This window comes from Eptesicus fuscus, chromosome 5 (assembly GCF_027574615.1).
Source record: "Eptesicus fuscus isolate TK198812 chromosome 5, DD_ASM_mEF_20220401, whole genome shotgun sequence".
Taxonomy (NCBI): Eukaryota; Metazoa; Chordata; class Mammalia; order Chiroptera; family Vespertilionidae; genus Eptesicus; species Eptesicus fuscus.
Genome location: NC_072477.1, coordinates 93,493,559 through 93,521,013, shown reverse-complemented (window position 1 = coordinate 93,521,013; position 27,455 = coordinate 93,493,559). Strand labels below are relative to the sequence as shown.

Genomic DNA, 27,455 nt, shown 5'->3' with positions numbered 1-27,455 from the left:
CATTCCCCCTCCCTCTCCTTCTCCCTAAAGATCAATGTAAAAAATATCCTTGGATGAGGATTAATAACAAATTTGAAAATTATAGGTATAATTTATATGAGGTACATTTACAATAAAATGCACAGATCTGTTTCACCACCACTCCATTGAAAATATTGACAATTTCCATTCCCCAGAAAGTCCCTTGTATCTCTTTTTGGTCTCTCCTTCCTACCTCCATTTTCCCACCCAGGCAAACACTGGTCTGATTTCTATCTCCATAGCTTAGTTTGTCAGTTCTAGAATTTCATATAAATGGAATTATATAGTATTTTTGTGTGTCTCTGGCTTCTTTCTTTCTTTCCTTATATTTTTTGTTAATCCTCACCCGAGGATATTTTTACATTGATTTTTAGGGAGAATGGAAGAGAGAGGGAAAGACAAAGAGAAACATCGATTGGTTGCCTCCTGCATGGGCCCCGACCAGAGCCTGGGGCGGGGAGGAGCCTGCAACTGAGGTCCGTAAACTTGACTGGAATCGAACCTGGGACCCTTTGGTCCACAGGCAGACTCTTTATCCATTAAGCCAAACCAGCTAGGGCTGGCTTCTTTAATTCGATATAATGCTTTTAAGATTCATCTAAGTTGCGTTTTATCACTGAGTAGCCTTTTCCAAACATGTCTTTTTAAAACTCAGTGTTTGTGTTTTGCATGTGGGCTTAGGTGTGTATCCCTCTCAGTTCGTTCCTTGCTACAGTAATCATTTTATCTCCCTGAGTTCAGATAGTAACAGTTTTTTTGAATGAGTGTGTGTGTTTAAAGTAGTATTTATAGAAGACTACAGCTGCATCCATTACTACATGAACATTTTAGCTCCTTTATATGAAATATATCCCTGAATCAAAGTATAGTGTATAGCAAGCATGTCAAACTCAAAGACTAACACAGGCCAAATAAACAAGGTTTAAGTTTATGTGGGCCGCAAAAAACCCCAAAAGCTTCAATTTTCATAGAAACGTAGGTTTATTTTGACAAGTATAGTATGAAAGAAAGAACAAGAGCAATGATGAAATTAATGTTTTCTTCCTGACACTTGGCATCTCTTCTCTGCTACTGTCTTTCCTACTATGTGGGAAATCTTGTTCGCAGTGATTACTTTCAAAACTGACCCAGGATGAATGTCAGTAATTCTGGATCTGACAGGAGACTTATTTCCTTTCATAATTGTAAATTACTGCTCACACTGTTATATTGGCTGGGCTGCAAAAATATTCGTTGTGGGCCGCGAGTTTGACATGCTTGGTGTATAGTTACAAATAAATATACTGGTGTTAATGAACTAGAATTATTGAATAGTCTTTTTATTGTGAGTAGGCCAGTAGGTTATTTCTAGATATTGAGATATATTCAATAGGCATCTTTTTCTTCTTTTTCTTTTAAGCATAGACTTGGAATGTGTATGACTTAACTTTCGTTATGTAAGATTAATTCTGAAACATGGAAAGGGGGAGCAATATGAATGCTTAGAATTCTATCATTTGTAAAATATGCCCCCAACTTTTTTTTTAATTATAAAAGTAATACTTTCCATTGTAGTAAACTTGACAACTGCAGAGAAGAATGAAGGAGCAGAGAAAAATCACTCAGCAGAGAAAAATTCCACTGTCTGAAAACAAATGCTGTTCAAATTTTGGCACATTTTTTTCTACTCTTTTTAAATACATTTTATAGCCTAAGTGGTGGGCATGCTACATACTATATAGTTTCATATTGCTTTTGTCATTGACCATCATAGCATAAATTTTCTCTGTGCTTTAAAAATGGCATTATTTTTAACAACTGCATGATTTTCATGTATAGGCATTAGCTGTAATTAATCTAATTTCATAGTTGTTGGACATTTAGGTCATTTACAACTTTTCCTTACTGAAAAATAATTCTTGAACAAACATTTTTGGCTCTAGCAGTTTTGGCTCAGTGGATAGAGTATTGGCCTGCTGACTGAAGGGTCCTGGGTTCAATTGTGGTCAATTCTCTCTGATCATTGATGTTTCTATCTCTCTCCCTCTGAAATCAATAAAAATATATAAAAAAAACACACAAACATTTTTGTATAGAACATTGTTTGCATTTAGGATTATTTCTGTACATTAAGAATCCTAGACTCTAATTATAGATCAAAGGTTATAAAAATGTTTAAGACTCTTGACCAGTATTGCCTAATAGCTTTCACTAACCATTGTACCAATTTATGCTCTTAACTCTAGTGTAGTAGAGTACCTTATTCCAGAAAGTAAAATTCCTAATTGAATGCTTTTCTCTAAGTTTCCAAGTTATTTGTTACATAGAAAATAAAAGGCAGAAAAAGTCTCTGAATATAATTTCTTCAGTTTCAGCTCCCATGAAATAAGTGTGGTTTTTTTTTTTTTTTGCTGTTCAAACTCTTATCTATTCTCTTTCATCTGACACCCAGTGCCCTCTATGTTTGTTCCATGTGACAATTGGGGTGATTTTGGTTGCAAGTAATAGAATATTTGTTATGATTCAAATGCTTGTATGGCCCTCCAATTCATATATTTAAATCTTAACCTCCAAAGGTGTTAGATATTAGGAGGTGCGGTGTTTGGGAGGGGATTATACCAGTATCATGAGGGTGGACTCCTCATGACTAGGATTAGCATTCTTATAAAAGATCACACGGAGCTCTTAGCTCCTTCTCCCGTGTCGGACACCAAGAAGGTGGCCATCTGCAAGCCAGAAGGGGGCTCTTACCAGGACCCAACCCTGCTGGCACCCTCATCTTGGATTTCCACCCCCCATAACTGAGAAATAAATTTCTGTTGGCAAACCATCCCGTCTGTGTTATTTCGTTATAGTATCCTGAACAGACTAAGACATCCATCTTTAAAACTGGCTTAAACAGTAAGGCCAGTATGTTATTTCATAGAACTACTAGAGGCCCAGTGCATGAAATTTGTGCACTCAGAGGGGGTGTCCCTCAGCCCGGCCTGCACCTTCTCGCAGTCCGGGAGCCCTCGGGGGATACCCTTAGCGCTGAGCCCGGCTTCTGGCTGAGCAGCGCTCCCCCTGTGGGAGTGCACTGACCACCAGGGGGCAGCTCCTGCATTGAGCATCTGCCCCCTGGTGGTCAGTGCTCGTCATAGCGACCAGTCGTTCCGCTGTCGGACCGAAACTGACTCTCTGACATCCTGTGAAGAAGGGGTCCTGGATTTCGAGAGGGCACAGGCCAGGCTGAGGGACCCCACTAGTGCACGATCGGGGCCGGGGAGGGACGCGGGAGGTTGGCCTGTCAGGGAGGGACCACAAGAGGGCTCAAGGGCATGTTCGGTCCATCTCGCTCAGTCCTGATTGACCGGACCCCAGCAGCAAGCTAACCTACTAGTTGGAGCGTTTGTCCCCTGGTGGTCAGTGCACGTCATAGCAACTGGTCGACTGGTCGACTGTCTGCCCCCTGGTGGTCTGCACGTCATAGCAAGTGGTTGAGCGGCCTTAGCATATCATTAGCATATTATGCTTTGATTAATTGAACGAACGACCGGACAACCAGACACTTAGCATATTAAGCTTTTATTATATAGGACTAGAGGCCCGGTGCACGAAATTCGTGCACGGAGGGGGGTTGTCCCTCAGCCCAGCCTGTACCCTCTCCAATATGGGACCCCTTGAGGGATGTCCGACTGCCCGTTTAGGCCCGATCCTGGTAGGATCGGGCCTAAACGGGCAGTCGGACATCCCTCTCACAATCCAGGACTGCTGGCTCCCAACTGCTTGCCTGCCTGCCTTCCTGATTGCCCCTAACCACTTCTGCCTGCCAGCCTGATCACCCCCTAACCACTCTGCTGCCAGCCTGTTTGCCCCCAACTTCCCTCCTCTGCCGGCCTGGTCACCCCTAACTGCCCTCTCCTGCAGGGTTGATCACCTCCAACTGCCCTCCCTTGCAGGCCTGGTCCCTCTCAACTGCCCTCCCTTGCAGGCCAGGTGCATCCCAACTGCCCTCTCCTGCTGGCCATCTTGTGTCCACATGGGGGCAGGATCTTTGACCATATGGGGGCAGCTATATTGTGTGTTGCAGTGATGATCAATCTGCATATTACTCTTTTATTAGATAGGATAGAGGTCTGGTACAGGGGTGAGGGCCAGCTGGTTTGCCCTGAAGGGCGTCCCGGATCAGGTGGGGGTTCCCTTGGGGCGTGGGGCAGCCTGAGTGAGGGGCCTGTGGTGGTTTGCAGGCCGGCCATGCCCCCTGGCAACCCAAGCGGAGGCCCTGGTAGCTGGAATTTATTTTCCTTCTACAATTGAAACTTTGTAGCCTGGAGCAGAGCCAAGCCTGGGGCTCCCTCCGAGGCCGGCAGCCATTTGTGTTAGGGTTATAATTGAAACTTTGTTGCCTTAAGCGGGTGGGCCCGGCCAGGGTGTGCGGAAAGCTTTGCTTCCCCTGTTGCCGGCGGCAACCCTGGCCTGCTCTCTCAAGCTCCATTCTGCTGCCATTTGTTTGAATTTGTTTACCTTCTGTAATTGAAACTTTGTAGTTTGAGTGGAGGCTTAGGCCTGGCAAGGGCAGGTGGAAAGCTTGACTTCCCTCAGGGGTGTTCTCTCAGCTGTGCAGAACAGCTCTTCAGATGTTTCCTCTGGTGTCTTCCTTCATCCCGTTTGACCTTCCTGGTCTCTGGCAGCACTTTCTCACCACTGGACTCAATAGTTGTGGATAATTCTTGGTGTCATCAGAGGAAGACTTTGTGCTTTCTTTCCCTTATTTCTTAGTGATTTCTGAAAGGCAGAAAGGTTTTATTCAGCCATCTTTATTGTACTCTCATTAATTTCATATTAGTTTTTATTAGTTTCTGTCTCAAAAAGTGGACTTTTCCTAATATTACACTCCAATTGAAAGGCTTTTTACATACTCACGTGAAATTCTGACTACATAGTACACAACCTTTTTCTTTCTTAATTTTTGCTTCATGTCCTTCTAGGGAAGATCCTCCAACATGTTCTCAGCCAGACAGTGATGATGAAGCAGAAGAAATACAGGTTGGTTCTACTCTGTTCTGGAGACTGTTCTAATTTCAATGATCTCTGAAATAGTTCTGACCTTTAGTTCTTAGCATATATTCATTGAAGTGAGAAATTACATGAAAATCTCACTTTGATGTATACTTTTATTTACATACTAGAGGCCCAGTGCACGAATTCCTGCATGGGTGGGGTCTGGCTGGCCTGGCCCCAATTGGGGAAGGGGAGGATATGGGGGGAGGGGCCACAGGGGATGGGGGTTGGCCAGCTACCCCGCCCTTGATGGGGTGGGAGAGGCCAATTGGGAGTGGGGCCGGCCTGGGGGAGGGGCCATGGGTGGTTGGTTGGCCAGCCCCACCCCAGATCGGCTGGTTTGCTGGCTGCAGTGGGTGTCATAGCGACCGGTCATTCCAGTCATTACAGCGTCCTGGTTGCTGGCTTTTTATATATCTGTTTATGTATAAATTTTACACAGAGTACTGCTTTTTTGGAAGCCCAGTACATTATCGACATTTAATGTTTTTTTCTATTCTCTTCTTCATGCAGTGGTCAGATGATGAAAACACGGCCACACTAACGGTAAGAGCAGAGTGCCAGCCTGGGGACAGCCTCACACTATCACACAGCTGCTTCGGGCTTCAGTGCATGCCTCTGAATTCCCATCTACTCGCCATTTCAAATGTCTCATTTTTTTCTGTTGGCTATTATGTATTACTATCATTTTTAAAATTTATTATTAAAGTTTTTAAAAAATATATTTTGATTGATTTCAGAGAGGAAAGGAGAGGGAGAGAGAGAGAAACATCAATGATGAGAGAGAATCATTGATTGGCTGCCTCCAGCATGCCCCCCACTGGGGACTGAGCCCGTAACCTAGCCATGTACTCCTACTAGGAATTGAACTGTGACCTCCTGATTCATAGGTTGACACTCACCCACTGACCCCCGCCAGTTTGGCTATTAACCCTTTGCACTCGCTTGCTTTTTTCTCTATTCCTGCTACCGATGCTAACCGTGTCGAGTCACACTCGACATCCAAGTGCAAAAGGTTAAAATTCTTTAAAATTGATTTTAGAGAGAAAGAGAAGGAGAGGGAGAGAAAGGGAGGGAAACATTGATGTGAGAGAGAAACATTGATTGTTTGCCTCCCATAGGGCCCCAACTAGGGATTGAGCCCGAAAACCAGGTTATGTGCCCTGACTGGGAACTGAAGTTGCAGCCCTTCAGTGCATGGGACTATGCTGCAACCAACTGAGACACCTGGCCAGGGCTATTATGTATTATTTTGAAAAATAACTTGAATCACTCTTTTTTTTTCTTTTTCTTTTTTAAAAAATTTTTTTTTTTATTGATTTCAGAGAGGAAGGGAGAGGGAGAGATAGAAACATCAATATGGAGAGAGAATCATTGATTGGCTGCCTTCTGCACGCCCCACACTGGGGATCGAGCCTGCAACCCAGGCATGTGCCCTTGACTAGAATCGAACCTGGGACCCTTCAGTCCGCATGCCGACGCTCTATCCACCGAGCCAAACCAGCTAGGGCTTGAATCACTCTTTACAGGCAAACATGGCCTGCCCTTTCCCCCACTTTGATTACAAAGGAAATATTTTATGTTCATAATTGATGCTTTGACTTGTTTCTCTTAAGCTCTGAAAGAAGGAATCAAGTCTAGATCTATGGGAGCTAAATTAAAGTGAAAATCTATATTCACTTACTCACATATATTCAAATGTCATAAAATATTACAATTTCTTTTAAGTGAGAGTAGAGGACTTTATGACAATCAGTAGCTTGTGTAAAAATGTAAAAGTTGATTAAGCTTATAATTTTTCAGAGTAAGAGTATTATTGTCAAATGTAACAAAATATTTTTAAAATTGATTTTAGAGACAGAGGAAGAAGTTGTGGAAAGAGGAGAGGAGAGGAGAGGGGAGAGAGAGAGAGAGAGAGAGAGAGAAAAGGATAGAGAGAGAGAAGCATCAATTTGTTGTTTCACTTATCAATGTATTCTTGTATGTGCCCTGACCATGGATGGAACCCACAATCTTCATGTACTAGTATTGGGACAATGCTGTAACCAAATTAGCTACCTGGTCAGAGCCTAATACATATATACTAGAGGCCCAGCGCACACAAAATTGTGCACGAGTAGCTCGCTTCCGCTTCCCTCAGCTGGCTGCCCCGCCCATCGCTGCCCGTTGCCGCTCATAGCTCGCTGCCCTGCCCTCTGCCGCTCGTAGCCCTCTGCCACTCATAGCTATCCGCTGCTAGTAGCTTGCTGCCCTGCCCACCTCGAGAGTCACTACTCGTTTGGTTGTGATGGTGTTATGGCATGATGGCCATGGGCATTTTATATAAGAGATACTTAAAATTTTTTTATTGGTAAAAGTATTACATATGTCCCCTTTTTCCCTCCATTGACCACTTCTAACCCACCCCCACTCCCCAGCTCAGGCCTTCACCACCCTATTGTCTGTGTCCATGGGTTATGTATATATGCATTAAAGATTCTTTGGTTGATCTCTTCCTACCCACCCACTGTCCCCCCGCCTTCCCTCTGAGATTCTGCAGTATGTTCTAAGTTTCTGGATCTCTTTTGATCATCAGTTTATTTTGTTCATTATATTGCACATATGAGTGAGATCATGTGATACGTGTCTTTCTCTGACTGGTTTATTTCACTTAGCATAATACTCTCCAGGTCCCTCCATGCTGTCTCAAATGGTAGGAGAACCTTCTTTTATACTGTTGCATAGTATTCTATGGTGTAAATGTACCACAGCTTTTTTGTCCACACATCTACTGATGGGCACTTGGGCTGTTTCAAGATATTAGCTATTGTAAATTATGCTGCTATAAACTTAGGGGTACATACATTCTTTCTGATCGGTGTTTCAGGTCTCTTAGGATGTATTCCTAGAAGTGGGATCACTGGGTCAAATAGCAGTTCCATGTTTAATTTTTTGAGGAAACTCCATACTATTTTCCATAATGGCTGCACCAGACTGCATTCCCACCAGCAGTGTACTAGGGTTCCCTTTTCTCCACATCTTCACCAGCACTTGTCATTTGTTGATTTGTTAATGGTAGCTATTCTTTTTTTTTTTCTTCTTCTTTTTGATGGTAGCTATTCTGACAGGTGTGAGGTGATACCTCATTGTTTTAATTTGCATCTCTCTGATGATCAGTGACTGCGCATTTTCTCATGTCTCTTGGCTTTCTGTGTGTCCTCTTTGGAGAAGTGTCTATTTAGGTCCTTTGCCCATTTTTAAATTGGATTGTTTGTCTTCCTTTTGTTATGTTATATGAGTTCCTTATATATTTTGGATATTAACCCTTTATCAGATATATCATTGCCAAATATGTTCTCCCATACAGTGGGCTCCCTCTTCATTTTGGTGATGGTTTCTTTTGCTGTGCAGAAGCTTTTTATTTTGATGTCCCATTTGTTTATTTTCTCCTTAGTTTCTTTAGCCCTAGGAGACATATCTGTAAACATATTTCTGTGAGAGATGTTTGAGATTTTGCTGCCTATGGTTTCTTCTAGAATTTTGATGGTTTCACAACTTACATTTAAGTCTTTTATCCATTTTGAGTTTATTCTTGTGTATGATGTAATTTGGTGGTCTAGTTTCATGTTTTTTGCAATTTTCCCAGCATCATTTATTGAAGAGACTGTCTTGACTCCATTGTATGCTCTTGCCTCCTTTGTCAAATATTAATTGAGTATAATGGCTTTGTTCAATTTCTGGGATCTCTGTTCTCTTCCATTGATCTTTATACCTGTTCTTCTGCCAGTACAAGGCTGTTTTGATTACGGTGGCTTTGTAGTATAACTTCAAATCTGGTAGTGTGATCCCTCCAACTTTGTTCTTCTTTCTCAAGATTGCTGAGCTATTTGGGGTCTTTTTGGTTCCATATAAATTTTTGGAGTATTTGTTCTAGCAAGCCCCCGACTGCACATCGAGCCCACAACCTAGGCACGTGCCCCTGACCAGAATCGAACCCAGGACCATTCAGTCCACAGGCTGACGCTCTATCCGCTGAGCCAAACCAGCTAGGGCAATTTTTCTTGTTTTTTGAGGTAGGCCTGTAGTGCTATGAGCTTCCCTCTCAGTACTGGTTTTGTTGTTGTGTGTTCATTTTCCTTTGTTTTCAGGAAGTTTTTGATTTCTATCTTCATCTCATTGATAACCCATTCATTGTTTAATAACATGCTATTTAGCCTCCATGTGTTTAAATGTTTTTGAGTATTTTTACTGTAGTTTATTTCTAATTTCATTCTATTGTGATCTGGTATGTTTTATGATTTTCAATCTTCTTGAATTTGTAGATACTTGTTTTGTGTCCTAACATGTGGTTTGTCTTTGGGAATGACCCATGTGCACTTGAGAAGAATGTGTATTCTGCAGCTTTGGAGTGAAATGTTCTATAAATGTCAATTAAATCCAGCTGGATTCAGTGTGTCATATAGAATTAGTATTTCCTTGTTAATTTTTTGTCTTGAAGATCTATCCAGTGAAGTCAGCGGGGTGTTAAAGTCCCCTACTATGACTGTATTATTGTCAATCTCTCCCTTAAAGTCCTCTAGAAGTTTTAAAAATATATTTAGGTGCTCCCATATTGGGTGTATATATGTTTACCAGAGTTATATCCTTTTGTTGGATCGATTCCTTCAGTATTATGTAGTGTCCTTTGTTGCCTCTTGTTATGGCCTCCATTTTGAAGTCTATTTTGTCAGATATGAGTATTGCTACCCCAGCTTTTTTTTCATTTCCATTAGCATGGAAAATTTTTTTTCTATCCCTTCACTCTCATCGTGTGTTAGTCTTTTGTTCTGAGGTGGGTCTCTTGTAGACAGCATATATTTGGTTCATGTTTTATTATCCATTCAACTACTCTGTGTCTTTTGATTGGAGCATTTAATCCATTTACATTTAAGGTTATTATTGATAGGTACTTATTTATTGCCATCTTAATCCTTATTTTCCCTCTCTCTGTTTCTTCTTCTAATTACAGCAGATCCCTTAGCATTTCTTTTAGTGCTGGTTGGTTGGTGATAAACTCCTTTAGCCTTTTTTTTGGTCTGGAAAGCTCTTTATTTCACCATCTAATTTGAGTGATAGCCTTCAGCAGGTTAGGGAAATTTTCTGCCATTATTTCTTCAACCTTGTTCTCTATCCCTTGCTCACTTTCTTCTCCTTATGAGACACCTATCATGCGAATATTGTTATTCTTCATATTGTTCCACACATCCCTTAAGCTGTCCTCCTGTTTTTTAATTGTTTTTTCTTTTTTGTTCTCTGATTGTATGATTTTTTTCTACCCTATCAAATACTTCACTGATTGATTCTTGGCCTCCCCTAATCTGCTGTATATTCCTTCCACTGTATTCTTTATTAGTGCTATGTCATTCTTCATAGATACTATATCTTTTCTCATGCTGTTTAGTATCTTTGCCATCATTATTCTGAACTCTATGTTGGATAAATTTCTTATTTCCATTTCATTAGCTCCTCTTCTGGAGAATTATCTTGTTCTTTCACTTGGGGGTTACTTTTTTCAATAATATATTTTTAATGAACGTATATTTAGCTCTGCCTGCATGGCTTCGTGGTTAAGGGTCCACCTATGAATCAGGAGGTTATGGTTCGGTTCCTGGTCATGGCACATGCCAGGTTGCAGGTTCGATCCCCAATGTGGGGTTCGTGGGAGACGACCTATCAATGATTCCCTGTTATCATTGACTTTTCTATCTCTTACTCCCTCTCCCTTCCTTTTTGAAATCAATTTTTAAAAACTATTTACAGGAATGAGTGAAGTAAAAAATGTATCTCTGAAAATATGAATCAAACTTCTCATGTCTTGAGATAATAGAGAGGATTTTATGAAATATCCTAAAAATAAATGTAAAGGCACAATAAAGAAAACTAGTTTTAGGGGGGAGAGTGTGTTATATAATTTTAAATAAGATACTTTTGTTTAATGAAAGAAATATTATTTCTAGCATCCAAGAAAAAAGTAGAGATGCCTAAAGTGCTATATTCCCTTAGTTATAAAGACCCTGCCAACATATTCATAAAGGAAAAGTTTTTGTGTGTTCTTTTTTTTTAATTTACTGATTTTATGGAGAGAGAGAGGTAAAGGGAAAAATATCAATTTATTGTTCTTCTTATTTAAGTATTCATTGGTTGATTCTTGTATGTGCCCTGACTGGGCATTGAACCTGCAACTTTGGTGACTCAGAATGATTCTCTAACCAACTGAGCTACTCGGCCAGGGCCAGAAAGAGAAAGATTGTATGTTTTGTTTAACTCTGGATATCATACAGGTCAATTTTTATGAAAATTCTATTCAGTATAGCATACTTGTTAGTTATGTACCATATCCATGGCACTTGATTTGATTCCTGCTACCATCCTATATAATAAAAGCCTAATATGCAAATTGACTGAATGGCAGAATGACCGGTTGCTATGAAGCGCACTGAGCACTAGAGGGCAGATGCTCAACACAGGAGCTGCGCCCTAGTGGTCAGTGCGCTCCCACAGAGGGAGCGCCACTCAGCCAGAAGCTGGGCTCATGGCTGGCAAGCGCAGCAGCGGTGGAGGGAGCCTCTCCCACCTCAGAGGCAGCAGTAAGGAGCAGTGAGCTGAGCAGTAAGGAGCAGTGAGCAGGTGGGCAGTAAGGAGTGAGGGTCCCAGACTGCAAGAGGATGTCTGCCTAAACTGGCAGGCACACATCTCCCAGGGGATCCCAGACTGCAAAAGGGTGCAGGCCGGGCTGAGGGATCCTTCCCTCTCCTTCTCCCCTCCCCCTCACCCCCCCCCGAGTGCACGAATTTTCGTCAACAGGCCTCTAGTGGAGGTTATAAACCTATAAACCAGCGGGGAAAGATGCTCCAGTTTGGGTGAAGATGATAAAATACTGTCAGAACAAAGAGAACAATTAGAATTGAGGGGCTCTAGAGGTATGTAAAGGGAGAAGTAACATTTGATCTGGCCCCTAAAAGTGGTAACAATTATCAGTATCAACTATGTTTTTAGATATAGATAGCTATAGAAATTAATAATATACATGTGTGCATATGTCTTTTTACCAAACTCTTTACTAAGTTCTAGAAGTAATAATATATGATATCATGGTAGCAATGAACATATCTAGTGCCCTGATCTTGGTTTCTATATGCCATTCTCCATGAAAAGGAATCAAAGCTCCCTGTAGAAACTCAAGACTGAGGGTAGGAAAGTAAAGATGAGCATGTAGCAGTTTGTAGTCAGAAAGTAAAGATGTATGAGGCTCTGAAGGAGACAAGGAAGACTACCAGCCTGCAAAAGAGACTAATTTTGTTCTTGATGAAGTATGCAACATTGTAAAAGAGGTTATAGAAAGTGCCATCGGTGGCAATGCCTATCAGTACAGCAAAGTGAATCAGTGGACCACAAATGTAGTAGAACAAATTTTTTAAAATGTATTTTTATTGATTCCAGAGAAAAAGGGAGAGAGAGAGAGAGAGAGAGAGAGAGAGAAACATCAGTGATGAGAGAGAATCGTTGATTGGCTGCCTCCTGCACACCCCCCACTGGGGATTGAGCCTGCAACCTGGGCATGTGCCCTCAACTGGAATCGAACCTGGGAACCTTCAGTCCATAGGCTGACGCTCTAGCCACAGAGTCAAACCGGTTAGGGCAAAAGTAGAACAAATTTTAAACCAACTCACCAAGCTGGGAAAACCGTTTAAATACATTGAGACCCGTGTAATTAAGCAAAAGAATGGAGCAGGACTACACATAGCCAGTTCTTGCTTCTGGGACAGCTTTATTGATGGGAGCTGCACCATGTGATGGGAGAGCAAGACTGTCATCAGCACCATCTGACCTCATCATCCACCCAAGCTCTTTCTCCTTTTGTCTCAACATTTCTTCTATCTTCTAACCACCAGCCGTGAATTCAGTGAACACCTTCCTCATTTTCTTGGTTTTTTGTGCCGCTCTCAAAATGTAGAGAAAAAAACACACAAATGACTACACTGTTTTATAATCAGCACACGCTCAGTCAGAGGAATTCTTTACCTTAGGCAGTCATAAGCCAGAGTTGTCTTAACTTTGAATATCTCTGTCCAAAGATGCTAAAAACTCAAATCTGCTAGTGTGAGAAAGGATAGTTGCATATTCTTAACCTTTCGCACTCGGATGTCGAGTGTGACTCGACACGGTTAGCATTAGGATAAAGGAATCGAGAAAATAGCAAGCGAGTGCAAAGGGTTAAATTATTGCACCAAAATTACTTACTAGTTTCAAAAGGAAAAACAGTAACTTTCCAGTGGAAAGACCTGGCAGCCGAGTACTGCAGGTGAACCTTGTCAGGATGGACAGACCTGCATTGCTTGCTTTCTGATACAATGCACATCACCTGCCAAAACCTGAATCCAATCACGAGGAGACATCACAAATCCATCATTTTGGAAATTCCACACAATAACTGCCCTATAAGCTTAAAAAATGTCAAGGTCATGAAAAATGAAGAACAGAGAGAAAAACTATTATAGATTAAAGGAGATTAAAGAGACGTGATGACTAAAGACAATGCACAATTCTAGACTGGATCCTGGGTCAGAAAAAAATGTTTTCTTTTGCTGTAAAAGACATTTTTAGGACAATGGGCACATTTTGAATGAGATCTGTCAGTGAGAAAAAGGTACTTCTCAGTGTTAGCTCCCTGATTTTGACAATTTTGCTAGGTTATGTAAAAGAGTGTTATTTTTAGGAAATATGTACTGAAGTATTTTGGAGTAAATGGGCATCATGACTTCAACTTACTTTAAAAGAGTATAGGGAAAAAGTGTGTCTTATGTGTAGATACAACGCCTACATAGTTATATATTGAGAAGGAGTTGAGGGGAGAATGATAAAGCAAATGTGATAAAATGCCTGGGTGAAGAGGCATTTTGTTTCTCTTTTAATGCTTCTAAAAGTCTGAAATTGTTTTAAAATAAAAAAATTAATTGAAAAAGTGATTGGGTTTCACTGGGTGAACTAGATATTGGGCAGGGAAGACATTCATGACAGAAGAACACTCTTAGGGGTATGTGAGGTAAGATCCAAAGTGGGAAAATACAAGGTCTTGGTGAATGGTAATTGTCCATTAGTATAGATACAATTACATTGAGCCCAACTGGCGTGGATTAGTGGTTGATCATCCACCTATGAATCAGGAGGTCTCGGTTCAATTCTGGTCACTGCATATGCCCAGGTTGCAGGCTCGATCCTCATGGTGGTGGTGGGGGGGGCATGCAGGAGGCAGCCAATCAATGACTCTCTCTCATCATTGATGTTTCTATCTCTCCCTTCCTCTCTGAAATCAATAAATACTTAAACACACACACACACAAAACACACACACAAAACACACAACAAAAAACAACAAAAAACCCAACATAGAATTAAAAATAGGGTGGGGGAGAAAATAGGTAAATATCAAAAGCACAGTAGTGAATTTCAAAGCTAAAAGTATGTCATATGACAGCAGTTATGTTAAAATTTTGAAATGTTATATTTTATGGACAGGCACATGTTTCATAGGTATAAAATAATGACTACAGAAGAATATGCCCAATTACTAATGATGGTTGCCTTTGGGGAGAGGGAAAGATTAGGGAGGAGAACAAGGAGGTAAAAAGCTTCATTTGTATTGTACTGTTTTTTTCCCTTAAAAAATTTAAAGGTCTGGATCAAATTATTGAATATTTGCCAAATTGTTGAGTGTGTTAATATTTTTTGTATATTGAAAACATTTTATGGTTTTAAAATTTTATTTTAAAGAAATACCCTTTCTGAATGGGTGTGGTACAGGGGTGTGCTGGTGGATAAAGTTGGAAAGTTGGTGAGCCCAGATCACAGAAAACCCATGGATGTGATTAAAGTATGGATTTTATCCCACTTACAATGGAACCTTTTCCAAGACAACTGAGTGTTATGCAAACTTAAAATCGACTGGGACTATGAGCTTAAAAGATTCCTGTTAGTTAAATCAGTTGTAAGATAATTTCCAGAAAAAGGTAGAAGCATGACTTCCCTATAGATATAAAATTCTTTAATACACTTTGTGGTTTAATTTAACTCATGAAGGAGTCAGACAGTTATAACTGATTCAAAGAGAACCCAAAAGCCCTGGCCTGGTGGCTCAGTTGGTTAGAACATCATTCTGATACACCAAGGTTTTGGGTTTGATCCTCATCAGAGCACATACAAGAATCAACCAATGAATGTATAAATAAGTGGAACAAAGTGATGTTTCTCTCTTTTTGTCTGTTTCTCTCTGTCTTCCTCCCTCTCCCTAAAATCAGTAAATAAAAATTAAGCCCTGGCCAGGTAGCTCAGTTGGTTAGAGTGTTGTCCTGATACCCCCAAGGTTGCAGGTTTGATCCCCAGTCAGGGCACATACAAAAGTCAACCAATGAATGCATAAAAATTAGTGGAACAACAGATCAATGTTTCTCTTTCCCTCCCTCCCTCCTTCCCTTCCTTCCTCCCTCCCTCTCTCCTGCCCTCCTGCCCTCCCTCTTTCCTAACTTTCTTCTGTCTCTCTGGGGAAAAAAAAAAAAAATCCCTGGCTAGGTGGCTCAGTTAGAGCATCATCCTGTACACCAAAAGGTTGTGGGTTTAATTACTGGTCAGGGCACATACCTAGGTTGTGGGTTGGATCCCCAGTCGGAGCATGTACGGGAGGCAACCGATCAATGATTCTTTCACTTTGATGTTTCTCTCTCCCCCTTCCTTCCTCTCTAAAAAATCAATAAACATATCCTCCAGTGAGGATTTAAAGAGAGAGAATCCCAAAACAGATACATTTATAGATTAGGAATGAATATGTAAATGAGGCAGAACTAGTTTTTGCTCAATGATGGGAGGGAAGACAACTGGATTTCTGTTGGTCAGGATTGAATTTTCACATCCATAAGAAATACTTTCCATTGTTACTGCTTACCTACAATTTACCACGTTGTAAAATAGCTAGAAGACTAAGCTAGAATCAGATAACCCAGAAGGGAGTGCTATATGTAGACAATACATAGTCTTCCACTGAAGCACAAATTTTTCTCTACAATGCATAAACTTTTTGTAATTTAAGTTGATTTTAGGGTTCTTATAGCAGTGTTTCTTAAAATTGAATAATTTGAAGATTTAGGGAATCAATCACCTCTTTTAAAATGTAATACATAAATTTAAGGCAGTCCTTATATATTAAGTTTAATGGGGTAGGAAAATTAAATTTTGTTGTCTTTGAAGATTGAATCTCTTCAGATTGTAAATTTTGTGTAACTATGCCATTTGTTGAAATTATTGCTAATGTAGGTAAGTGTTTTTGTGAATAGAGCTCCTCGGAAGCCAAGTCAGCAAATTCAGGGGTTTATAAGGAAATTATTGGCTTAGCATAAATGGTAATTTCTTTTAATGGGGAAAGGCAAATGGAAAATTAAGGACTCAAGGCTGTTACTCATTTTTAAAGCCTCTCGCTAGAGTTTAATTTTACGTATCTAACCTGAAAGAGTAAAACAGAAGATATAGTAGCAGGCTGTCAAATAACTAAAAGATGCTGCTAACTAGTCTAGAGGTCATGTTCATCAGTAGCAAAAAAAAAAAAAGTTTGTCTGACCTGCCCTTAATCTCTGGTTTTTCTCATAGCCTACTGCTTAAAGCTACTTTCTAGTTATATATTTCCATTTTTTAAAACTTGCATTGTTTGGCCTGTTTCCCAGATTCTTGTCACAGTTTTCTCTCTGTCATAACTGGGTTAGCCTTTTGCACTCGGATGTCGAGTGTGACTCGACACGGTTAGCATTAGAATAAAGGAATCGAGAAAAAAGCAAGCGAGTGCAAAGGGTTAGATCTTGGAGATGAATATAAGCCAACTAGATGCCCGATGCATGAAATTCGTGCAAGAGTAGGCCTTCTTTTCCCTGGCTGCCCGCACTGGCTTCCCTCTGGCACCCGGGTCCTGGGCTTCGTCCAGAAGGACAAGGACGTCAGGTCTAATTAGCATATTATGCTTTTATTATTGTAGATGACTTTTCAGCCTTTTTCATCTCAGGGTGCACATAAACTTAATTACTAAAATCCTGTGACACACCAAAAATATTGTTTTTGCCGATCTGACCAAAATAATTAAGTATAATTTTGATTAATTCACACCAGATGGCTATTGTGTTGACTGTTGTATTTTTAAATTTGATAGTCTGAGGGAAAAGAGGTCAATGCCCCTGATTAAATAGTCAGGTATTGCTGTTTTATTTATTTTTTTAATTACTTTATTGATTAAGGTATCACATATTTGTCATCAAGGCCCCCCCCCCCCCCATTCCCATCCCAAACCCCTCCACACACATGCCCCCATCCCCCTGTTGTCTGTGATCACTGGTTAGGCTCATATGCAAGCACACAAATCCTTTGGTTGATCTATCTCCCTTGTCCCCACCCTCCCCTACCTTCCCTCTGAGGTCTGACAGTCTGATCAATGCTGTTCTTGTTCTTCAGTCTATGTTGTTCATCTTTTCCCCTAGATGAGTGAGCTCATGTGATACCAGGAATACACTTATAGGAACTGAAAATGAGACAAGCAATAATGGTTATGCTGAGAGGCAAATGAATCAGTCTATAGTGAGTTTCTTTCTGGGCCAACAGTTCTTTTGAGTCCCGATTTCTATGTCCAACAGTTGTTTATGTGTACATAACAGCAATGATATTTCAGTTCTGGATGGTGGACAAATGGTGGTAATGCAGGTCCGACCCTCTCTGGTTTGGTCCTGGGCAATCTGCAGTGACACACATCTGCTGACTGCTAGTATGGCAAGGCATGGTCAGCGTCTTCCATCTCTGGACTGTTTCTCTTCTGACTTCATGGCTGGAGCACTCCTGTCAATTCCTCTCTGATGCAGGAATCCACATGGTCTTGGAGTTGTTTTCTGAAAATATACAAACATATTCTCGACCAAAAGTTAATAAAGGAATATTTTCTATAAATTTGACTTGCGATCCTTTTTCATTTTTTTGCCCAAATGATTTTCCTTTGGCTTGTTTTGACACCATGTATGTTTTACCTGGGTGTCTTGCTGTTAGCATTACAAATGAAAGTTAATTTTCTAAAGTAAAAATTTTCTAGATGTAATTTATTTACAGGATATTTTTCCTTACATGATATTCTTCTACTATCCCCCCTTTTTTGGTTTAAATATTGGGAGGCTTTTGGAAATTTTATGCTGTAATCTTGATAGCTTTTAAATTTTACTTTTTTTGCACTAAAATGTGACTGCTTTAGGTTCATTATATGTTACACAATTTTACCATGAGATGAACTACCAATAAAAATTTTAGTTAACACTTTAGGAACAGCTTTTTTGTCCAGTACAATTGATTTTTCTGGAGTATTTGCTTATTTTGATTGGCCAATTTAAATTAGTCTGAAAATTTGACTACTATTTTACTGTCAAATTTAATACTCTAACAACCATCTTGTTTTACCCTGTAATTATTAGTGGAGAGGATTATTTGCCTTCTTGAGTAGGCCCTGAGCATTCCTGGTGCTAGGCTGGATTTAGATATCATAGACCCCAGTTCCCCGGATCATGGGTGCAAGACATCTCCATTAAGTCTTGTTGCAGTGAGAGGGCATCTGCTGTTGGCCAAGTCTCTGTTACCTGGGTCCCGATTTGAGCTGGGCATGTGAAGCTGAGCAGCCATAGGGGCAGGAGATCTCCCTCAGCAGGGGTGAGGGTTCAGGCCCCTGCAAACGTGGGGAGGTGAAGGCCTGTGCCCCACCTCTGTTGACCCCCAAGTTCTCTCCTGATGGCCCCTATGCGACTGTGCCTGTCTTAGGTTGTTCCTTCCCTGAGGAATCTTACCCGTCTCTGGCTAACCAGCCATCCTCCGGGGCCAAGCAGGGTGATGTGAGGTTTAGTTCTGTCTCCTTGGTCGCCTATGCCTCCATGGCCTCCACGCCCAGCACCTGCCTTGGGATCCCCTCGCCTGCTGGTAGGGTCCCAGCACTGATCACATATCTTGTGGAACCCAGGTTTCTTCTCCAAGGAGGCCCAGCTCACCCCACTGGGCGAGAGACAGATCCATGGTACCAGCCATCACGAGGTTTCAACCTTGGCATGAACAGAAGCTCAGGCAACAGCTGTGGACAATTGGATTGTGAGAAGCGGGTCCCTCTAGGCCAAAAGGGCAAGAGGGGCCAATTTAGAATGCTCAGGTGCCTTCCCAGGGGGCCCTCTACACAGTGGAAGGGATTAAACCCTTTCATGTCCTTTTTAAATTGCTGCCAGACATTCAAAGAATTAGTTTGTAAGTTTGTTTGGGGTAATTGTATAATATGCTGTTGTAATTTTAAAATATCTAGAGATGTGTTACGTTTGTCTCCAAGCACCAAACAGATGATTTTTTTTTTTTATCCCCACGGGTGCGAGGAACTATTATAAGTAATGGGGGTGATCCAAATCTGGGAAAAATTTTAATGACAGTGTAGAATAATATCATGTAAGGATATTCTTTGTTCTAGTCCATGGCAATTCCCTTTCAAACTGGCTGTCTATTTCTTTTTGTATAGACAAGGTCTTAGTTAAGGTATTGCTGTTTTAAAAATTGTTGTAGCACATCAGTGTGCCTCATGCAGTATGCGCAGCACACTGGTTGAAAATCATGGTATAAGCCATTTGATTTATTTTGCAATGTGTAGTTTAGCTATTTTTAGACCTGTTTTAACTTTTTCCCCTCTATGGAAGAACTTGTTATTACTGGATTTTTCAGAATTTGAAGCTGCCCAGTAGATGGCAGCATATATTAAGGGATACCTGTGACTTTGTTGAGTATCTGTTAATATATTTGTGTTCTGTCTCTCCTGCAGGCTCTACTTCACATCTCTCATTCCTCTTTTCTGTACTTTGTTTTTGTGTGTTCCTTTCATAGTGACATAGGCTTGAGGCAAAGCATATTAATCGCATTTAAGTTCCTTCACAACAGTAGTTCTATTTACTTCCTGGCTGAAATCACTTAGAATGTTTTGGTTTCTTACTTATATAAGATACGAATTTTTCAAATCAACCAAAAAAGAAAGAACACTTTAATTTCACCAAGATTCTGTTTCTGAGGTTCGTTTATATTAAAACTTGTCAGGAAATAGTAGTGTTTAAATATAGTTTTATCACATAATTTATTCTCATTCTCATGAAACCTTTTATGGGATTTATCCAAGAATCTGTTCCTGCAAATGAAAAGGCGTCTGGACCTTTAAATGTCAGGAGTTATTTCTGAGAATTGGACTAAATGTACAGGTGATACTCAGTCTATCTCTTTTCACTTAATAAAAACTGGTTTTATGTAGGTGTTAAAGAACCATTTCCTTCCTCAAATCCCCAGGTGCCTTGTGACATCTGTCTCTTTAGTTTATGGGTTTTATTTGTTTTGGAAAGTGACATTCGGGCACATTTCCCCTTTTTGGCAAATGTTATTTGATCATGGATTCTGTTTAACTGAGTTCAGAATTCTGATAGTGATTTGTATTCTGAATTACTTTTTAACACCCTAAATAGTTTACCTTGAGACTTTGATCATGTTTTATATATTTATTGTGATGATATTGACTTGCCCAAATAATTTCTTTTTCTCTTTAGGCACCGGAGTTTCCTGAGTTCACCACGACAGTCCAAGAAGCTATCAATTCCCTGGGGGGCAGTGTATTTCCTAAGCTTAACTGGAGTGCCCCAAGGGTAGGCCACATCAGTAAATCGCTCGTTGTTTGAGTATTCTTTGCCTTGCTGTTCATTTCACTTTATGTCCCCACAGAAGGGCTCATTACATTCCTAATTCTAGGGAAAATGCCATGGAATTTATTTTTATTTTCCCTTGTTATTTTATTTTCCTGATTTTGTAGTACACTTTCCTGGCTCTGTAAAGTACTGTGCATTTTGCCAAAAGACAGTTTCAATCTCTTGTGCTGCTGATCATGCTAGAAATATGAGGAAATCTATGTTATGTCCTTTTCAAAACTTCAGCTGTTCAGTTTAACAAAGATTTTGCTCTATTGAAAAGGAATAAAATTTAAATGTCACAGGATCTAGAAATAGAGCAGTTTGAGAAATCAACTGATACCTTCTTACGTTGTTTTATTATTTTAACATTTCATCAACAAGATTTTTTTTAAGTTAAGGTCTGTGGAAAATTTACTATTTTTTTCTAATCCAATAGAAAACAGTTTTATGACAGCAAAGGTCATTGAAAGAAATCAAAGTCTTCTTTGCATTTTCAGAAATCATCTCATGCTTATCTTTATTCTAAAATGAATGAGATTTATTTAATCTAATGTTTATTTTCACTTATTAAAGTTAATAACATGTATACATTGTTTAAATTTTCAAAAGCCCTAGATGCTTTCTTCAAAAATCAGCAGGTCCTGACATGCTTTGCTTCACCATTTCCTATTCCTCAGAGGCTTTCAAATATTTTAGTATATTCTTTTGTTATTTTCTCCTACTTCTTTATTCTTCAATGTTGTGTATTTATTATTGACTTCCTACTCTAGAACAGAAAGATTCAACCTTTATTTCCTATTATACTATTCTCATCATAGCAATGTCATACTTTTGATCAGATTAGTTTTTAGTGTTTCTAATATTATGATTATGCAAATACTATGTAAACACCTGATATATACTATATTATAGTTACTTATATGTTCTTATTCAACATTTCGTTTTCCCTGGAATTAATAATTGTCTTGTTTATTTAGTTGCATGGTTTTCAGTGTATATACTATTGTTTTAGTGGAGTCAAATCTCTGTGTTCAATATACATCTTTAATCACAAGTTCTTCATCTTTTTCAATGGGAAAAATTTAAAAGAAGTTATTGAAACTCATTTTTACTTTATATATGAGCAGTAATTTGAATCATTCCTAACCACTGAACTAGGTTGAGGCTTTCCACTTAAGTTGGATAAATTATTTGTGGTTTTAAGTTATTCATTTGTTCTTTTCTTATTTATTGGATGCCTACTATGTACCAGTGTTTTCCCATATTGTAAATAATTGAATAGTTTTTTAAATAATCATTAGTCTTCTCAAAATTATTTTATTGTCTTGTGTCTGATCTATTTATGTGAGAAGTATATTTTTTAAATGACAATTATTTTGTCATTTTTAGGCATGTTTCACTAAGTTTTGTGCCCATTGTGCCTGATATTCTTACTTTTTTTGTTTTGTTTTTATGTATGATTCATCATTTAAAATTGTGATGGTTCAGAATATCTGACCACTTCCACGCTCCCATATTTGATAGACTTGGGTCTTAAGTGCTCTAGTTATCAAACTTCAGGTGTTCTAGCTCTCTCTCCAGAAACAGGGAGAAGGGAAAGGATCTCCTTTGTCTTGGAGAGTAGTGGTCAGGCTGTTTATTGACACCTCTGTCTTCTAGCCCAAGACTTAGCATTTCTGATACCTTTTTGCCCCCTTCTTTCATCATTAGCCAGAAAAACCTAGGTAAGTGCTTGGGCCTAAGTTAAAAGGGTGAGGGCTTTAACATCTGTGTTTATAACTGAGTGTCAGCATGCAGTGGTGATGCTATTCATTGTTTAGAAGTGTAATTGACATTTGACAGTATAGCTAAAATTCTTACCTGGTTTTTTCTTTAAGCCCTTGTAGAAGTAAGCATTATTAACTTGGTATATGGGCCTGCATTTCATTCATAGTAACTAACTTGGAAAAATACTAAGTTGCATGTGTTTTATTATTTAGGATGCATACTGGATAGCAATGAATAGTTCTCTGAAATGTAAAACCCTCAGCGACATCTTTCTACTGTTCAAGAGTTCTGATTTCATCACTCGTGACTTCACTCAACCGTAAGTATGTTTCTTGTTCTCCATGTCAGTAGTTTCCTTACTTCTGAGAGTTTTTCTGCAGATGAAATTTCATTAGACCTAGATCTATTGTAAACGACAGTTCCATGTAACAAGTCTATTTCATATTCTCAAATGACCTCTTAAAGCAAACCTTTCTTTTTCCTTTATAGAAATTGCTATACAATGAATATTCCTAAATGGGCTTTCTATATATCTGCCCATTAAATGTTTTGGTACTTTTGTTCTTATTATAAAACTAGTATATAGATGTCTAACTGCTATGCTTTACATCTGAAATTAATATAAAATAATACTGAATGTCAACTGTAATTAAAAAAACGTAAAAAAACCTACCCCTAGTATATGCATATCATAAAAAATCAAAATTAGGAACCATAGCTAAACAAAAACAGGAAATGTAAAAGCATCCATGATCTCACCACAGTTAGTTTGATATACTTAAAAAATTTTACCTATACATATATATATATATATGTGTATATACCTGTCTTTAACTGTATTCTAATTTTTTAGAACAAAAATGGGGTCATATCTTTCATATTGTTTAGTAGACTGCTTTTGCACTTGTAGTGTGTAACATTTGTATTATGTGTTATTAAGTACTTAAATGCATCATTATTCTAAATTACCTTACTAATATCCCTCTGGATAGTGATAGCATAATTTGTTTGACCAATCTTCTATCCTTATATACAACTCTGCAGTGAATATGTAAATCTTTGTGTACTTTTCTAATTTTTCTCTAGGATAAGGGAAATTTCTAGAAGTGTAATTGCTGTTTTTCTTCCTTTGCCCGTTACTCTATTGCTAAAGAACTTGAGTCTGCTCATGTCATGGTAGGCAGACAGCACAACTGTACTGTTGAGCTGTGGGTGATCTCTTTATGCTTCTTTTGTTTTGTCATCAAATAGCAGTTATTCTTCTAGATTTCTCATCCTGCCCCATCTTAAACCACTTATCTCAACTAATCTTTAAACTGACCTCTAAAGTAAAGCATAGCACAAAATTTAGAAACTTAAGCAGCTGAAAATATTTAGATGCATGTCATTTCTTCTTCATCCATTCAATTTAGTTTTTCCTGCCCATTCATTTATTTTAGCTTCAAATTCTTTTTCTAAGAGGAGCCTGGAAGGAAAAAAATAAATTTACTACATGTCAGTTGTGCATCAATTCTTTTGCATCTGAGTTTGCAGCTTGAGCATATGGATTTAGTATTCATTAAAGAAAATGAAGTTAAGTAATAATATTGGTATTAGGTGTATGGTAGCCCTCGTTTTAGTAATAATGCAGTAACATTTTTATTCTAGGAGATACCCTCTGATTAGAGGAAGTCGTGACTATCTTTTTTCTGATATAAAGCCTTTTGACATCTAATGCTTTAAGTAAAGAGGTCTTGAAATATTTTACATTAAGAATACTCTATATCTATTAATTCATCAGGTCTGGATTTTTGTGTACCTTTAATATTAGTTGTAGTGAGAGTATGAGGAAGTCTTTTTCCAAAAATAATTGTAAATCACTTTTAATTCTCTGTGACTGTTTGTTTTCTAAATCATTTTTCTAGTTAATGATCTGCCTCTTCTTAGCCCATCTCTCCCTTTTGTCTTACATGAATTTAACTATGATTCCAGTGGAAATATGAGTCAGTTTTGCATTTTGTACCTTTTGACTTTTGCATGGGAAAGAAGTTAAGTCATCAGGTGAATTTGAAGCCTTGAATTAAGAATGTTTACCCAAAGAATACCATCCTTCTCTTCATATAAATAATTGGGAGTTGGCAGGATCTAACGCCAAGCACTCAGCTTTCAGCCCGGTAGCACTATTATGTCATCCTTTTCTGGAAATGTTTGTCGGTAGTCCATTGCAGAACAATTAGTAAGTCTAATCCTATATAATAAAAGGCTAATATGCAAATTGTCCCCTTGACTGGGATTTCAACCGGGAGTTCGACCAGGGGACAGGGCCAGATGGCCAACTGCCCGTGGCCCCTCCCCCTGGTCGCCCCCACCTCCGATTGGTCCCCCCACCCTGATCGGGGGCGGAGCCAGCTGGCCAACAACCCACAGCCCCTCCCCCCAGTCAGCCCAGCCCAATTGGTCAGGACTGGGCCGGCTGGACCCCACCCATGCATGAATTCATGCACCAGGCCTCTAGTTATAACATAAAAAGCCTTATTGATAGGATCTTTAATGAAATATGAACTTTTGTCACAGAGTTCTTTTAGGACCCCTTAAAGATTAAATTAAGAGTATAATTTTTTAAATTGGATAGGACAATGTTAGTGACATAATCATTTCTTTGATCAGTTAGAAAATTGAAGCCTAAATCTATCAGTAACTTATTCCCACAAGCTAGTTAGTAGAAACAAAACCAGAATATAATTTCAACAACATCATTCTAAATGTTCTCTGTACTTTCACTTAATAAAGTTATGATTTCTCCTTTTCAAAATGCTTCAAATTAAAATACAACAGAATAGAATAAAATATTATAATATATAGTTATATAGGTATGTATATAATTGTGTGATATTATGAAAGTGACATTATGTTGTTTATACTATTTTGGGACTTGCCTTGAAAAAAACCCACAAACATATTATCATCAGGATTATAAGTTAACAGAGGCCAATTAAAAATAATTTACACATACAGGGTTTTTAAGAAGATATTATTTAACAAGAAGTCTGCTGATTGCATTTTTCTTTTTAAAAAAAATATATATTTTATTGATTTTTTTACAGAGAGGAAGGGAGAGGGATAGAGAGTTAGAATTAGCGATGAGAGGGAAACATCGATCAGCTGCCTCCTGCACACCTCCTACTGGGGATGTGCCCGCAACCCAGGTACATGCCCCTGACCGGAATCGAACCTGGGACCCTTCAGTCTGCAGGCCGATGCTCTATCCACTGAGGCAAACCGGTTAGGGCTGATTGCATTTTTCTAGGTTAATCTGCAGCTTGTCATGGTTACCAGGGACCCAGACTCCTTCAGTCTTTTCCTGCTGTAATCCTTGGCTGTTGGCTTGGTATTTGGCTTTCTCACCTAATGGTTACAGGATTGCTGCTACAGTTCCAGGTATCACATAAAGACATGACAGTACCTGAATAAAAAAATACGGCATATTTCCTCTCCTTTGTATGTGAGCAAGTAAAGCATTCTGGAAGCTTCCCAGGAGACTTCCTGTCAGGCTCATTCTTTGCAGTTACCCAGCCTAATCCAGTAGCTGGCAGAGGGAACAGAAATGCTGTGGTTGGTTTAGACCAGGGGCTCTCAAACTTTAGCAGGCATCAGAATCATCTGGGGAGTTTGATAAAACACAGATTGCTGGTCCCCACCCCCAGAGTTCCTGGTTTAGTAGGATGAGAGTGGTGCCCAAGAGTGTAATTTCCAACCTTTCCCAGTTGATCCTGATGCTGCTGTTCAGGCCCTCGCCATGAGGACTATTAAAGATTAGTCAACACGTGTACCCCTAGGGTCCCAGAGAGGATATCAGACCTCAAGTGCTTCCTGATAGGAACAGTCACAATTCTGTTGGCAAGGATGAAGGTGGGAATAGTTAAAGGGTAGACCTTTAGTTTTGTCTACCACCATTGTAATTTGATATAGAATATTAAGTACACCTATTTTTCCTGTTCCTCAAATGGTTATCGTACCCAAGAAGCTTTAAAAAGTGGAAGTTAAAATAGGACACATTTAAAATAATCTGCCTGCATTGTACTTGCTGAGTGTATTATTTGCCCAGATATAAACATTCTATGTGATTAGACTTGCTGAGTCATAAGGCTTCTTTCATTAATTATTTTATTGATTAAATATCACTTCAGTCAGCCAATCTAGAAAAAGATATCTGATACTCACTTGGGCTAAGTGAAAAATTAATCCATTAATTTTTTTTTCTCTGAGGGGCTTGTGACTAAGGAGATTTAACTAGAGGTCAGGACATTTCACTTGTCTTAGTAATTTATACTTAGCTATTTCAACATAATTTTTGTACATTTTTTCTCAAGAATATCACAAAATTGGTTATTAACCCTAAAATTCAGCAGCAAACAGTTTCAGGAGTAAAATTTGGTGCATAAGTGGGACCTAGCAGAACCTTTACCTCATGATTTTTAAGGCCCACTTATTTAAATGTCAGTTTTCTGCTTTAGGTTGTTTTTGAAGAAAAATTCTATGAAAATTAGTATGAACACACCTAATCACCCTTAATTCATTGTCATTTTACTTCTATCTTTCCTTTTCTGCCACCAGTGAAATCTGAAGAAATAGAATCTGTTTGCCCGAACTCTTACTTTGGTTCCTGGTGAGCAATAGAACTGTACCAACAGAATTTTGATGTTTAATTTCCCCTTTGCTCTGTATTTATTTTTCTGCCCAAGATTTAAAATATATATATTTTTAATTATTAATCTTTATTGTTGAGATTATTACAGATGTCCCTCTTTTTTCCCCCATAGCTCCCCTCCACCTGGTTTCCACCCCACCCCAGGCCCTCACCACCCTATTGTCTGTGTCCATACGTAATGCATA

General features: G+C 39.1%; 1 protein-coding gene and 1 pseudogene across 4 annotated transcripts in view; both read left to right on the top strand.

The window, feature by feature from the left end:
* The window catches only part of CDC123 (cell division cycle 123), a 72,335-nt gene that overhangs the window by 9,610 nt on the left and 35,270 nt on the right, over nt 1-27,455 (top strand). For 3 of the 4 annotated variants that reach the window (XM_028158902.2, XM_028158904.2, XM_008150425.3), the window contains 4 exons: nt 4,971-5,028; nt 5,557-5,589; nt 20,679-20,774; nt 22,796-22,902. In XM_028158902.2, the coding sequence (XP_028014703.2) occupies nt 4,971-5,028; nt 5,557-5,589; nt 20,679-20,774; nt 22,796-22,902 (294 nt within the window). The remainder of the gene's footprint in view (nt 1-4,970; nt 5,029-5,556; nt 5,590-20,678; nt 20,775-22,795; nt 22,903-27,455) is intronic. The other variant, XM_028158903.2, reaches the window with a different exon arrangement.
* Nucleotides 10,709-12,836, top strand: LOC129148929 (dynein light chain Tctex-type 1-like; annotated as a pseudogene).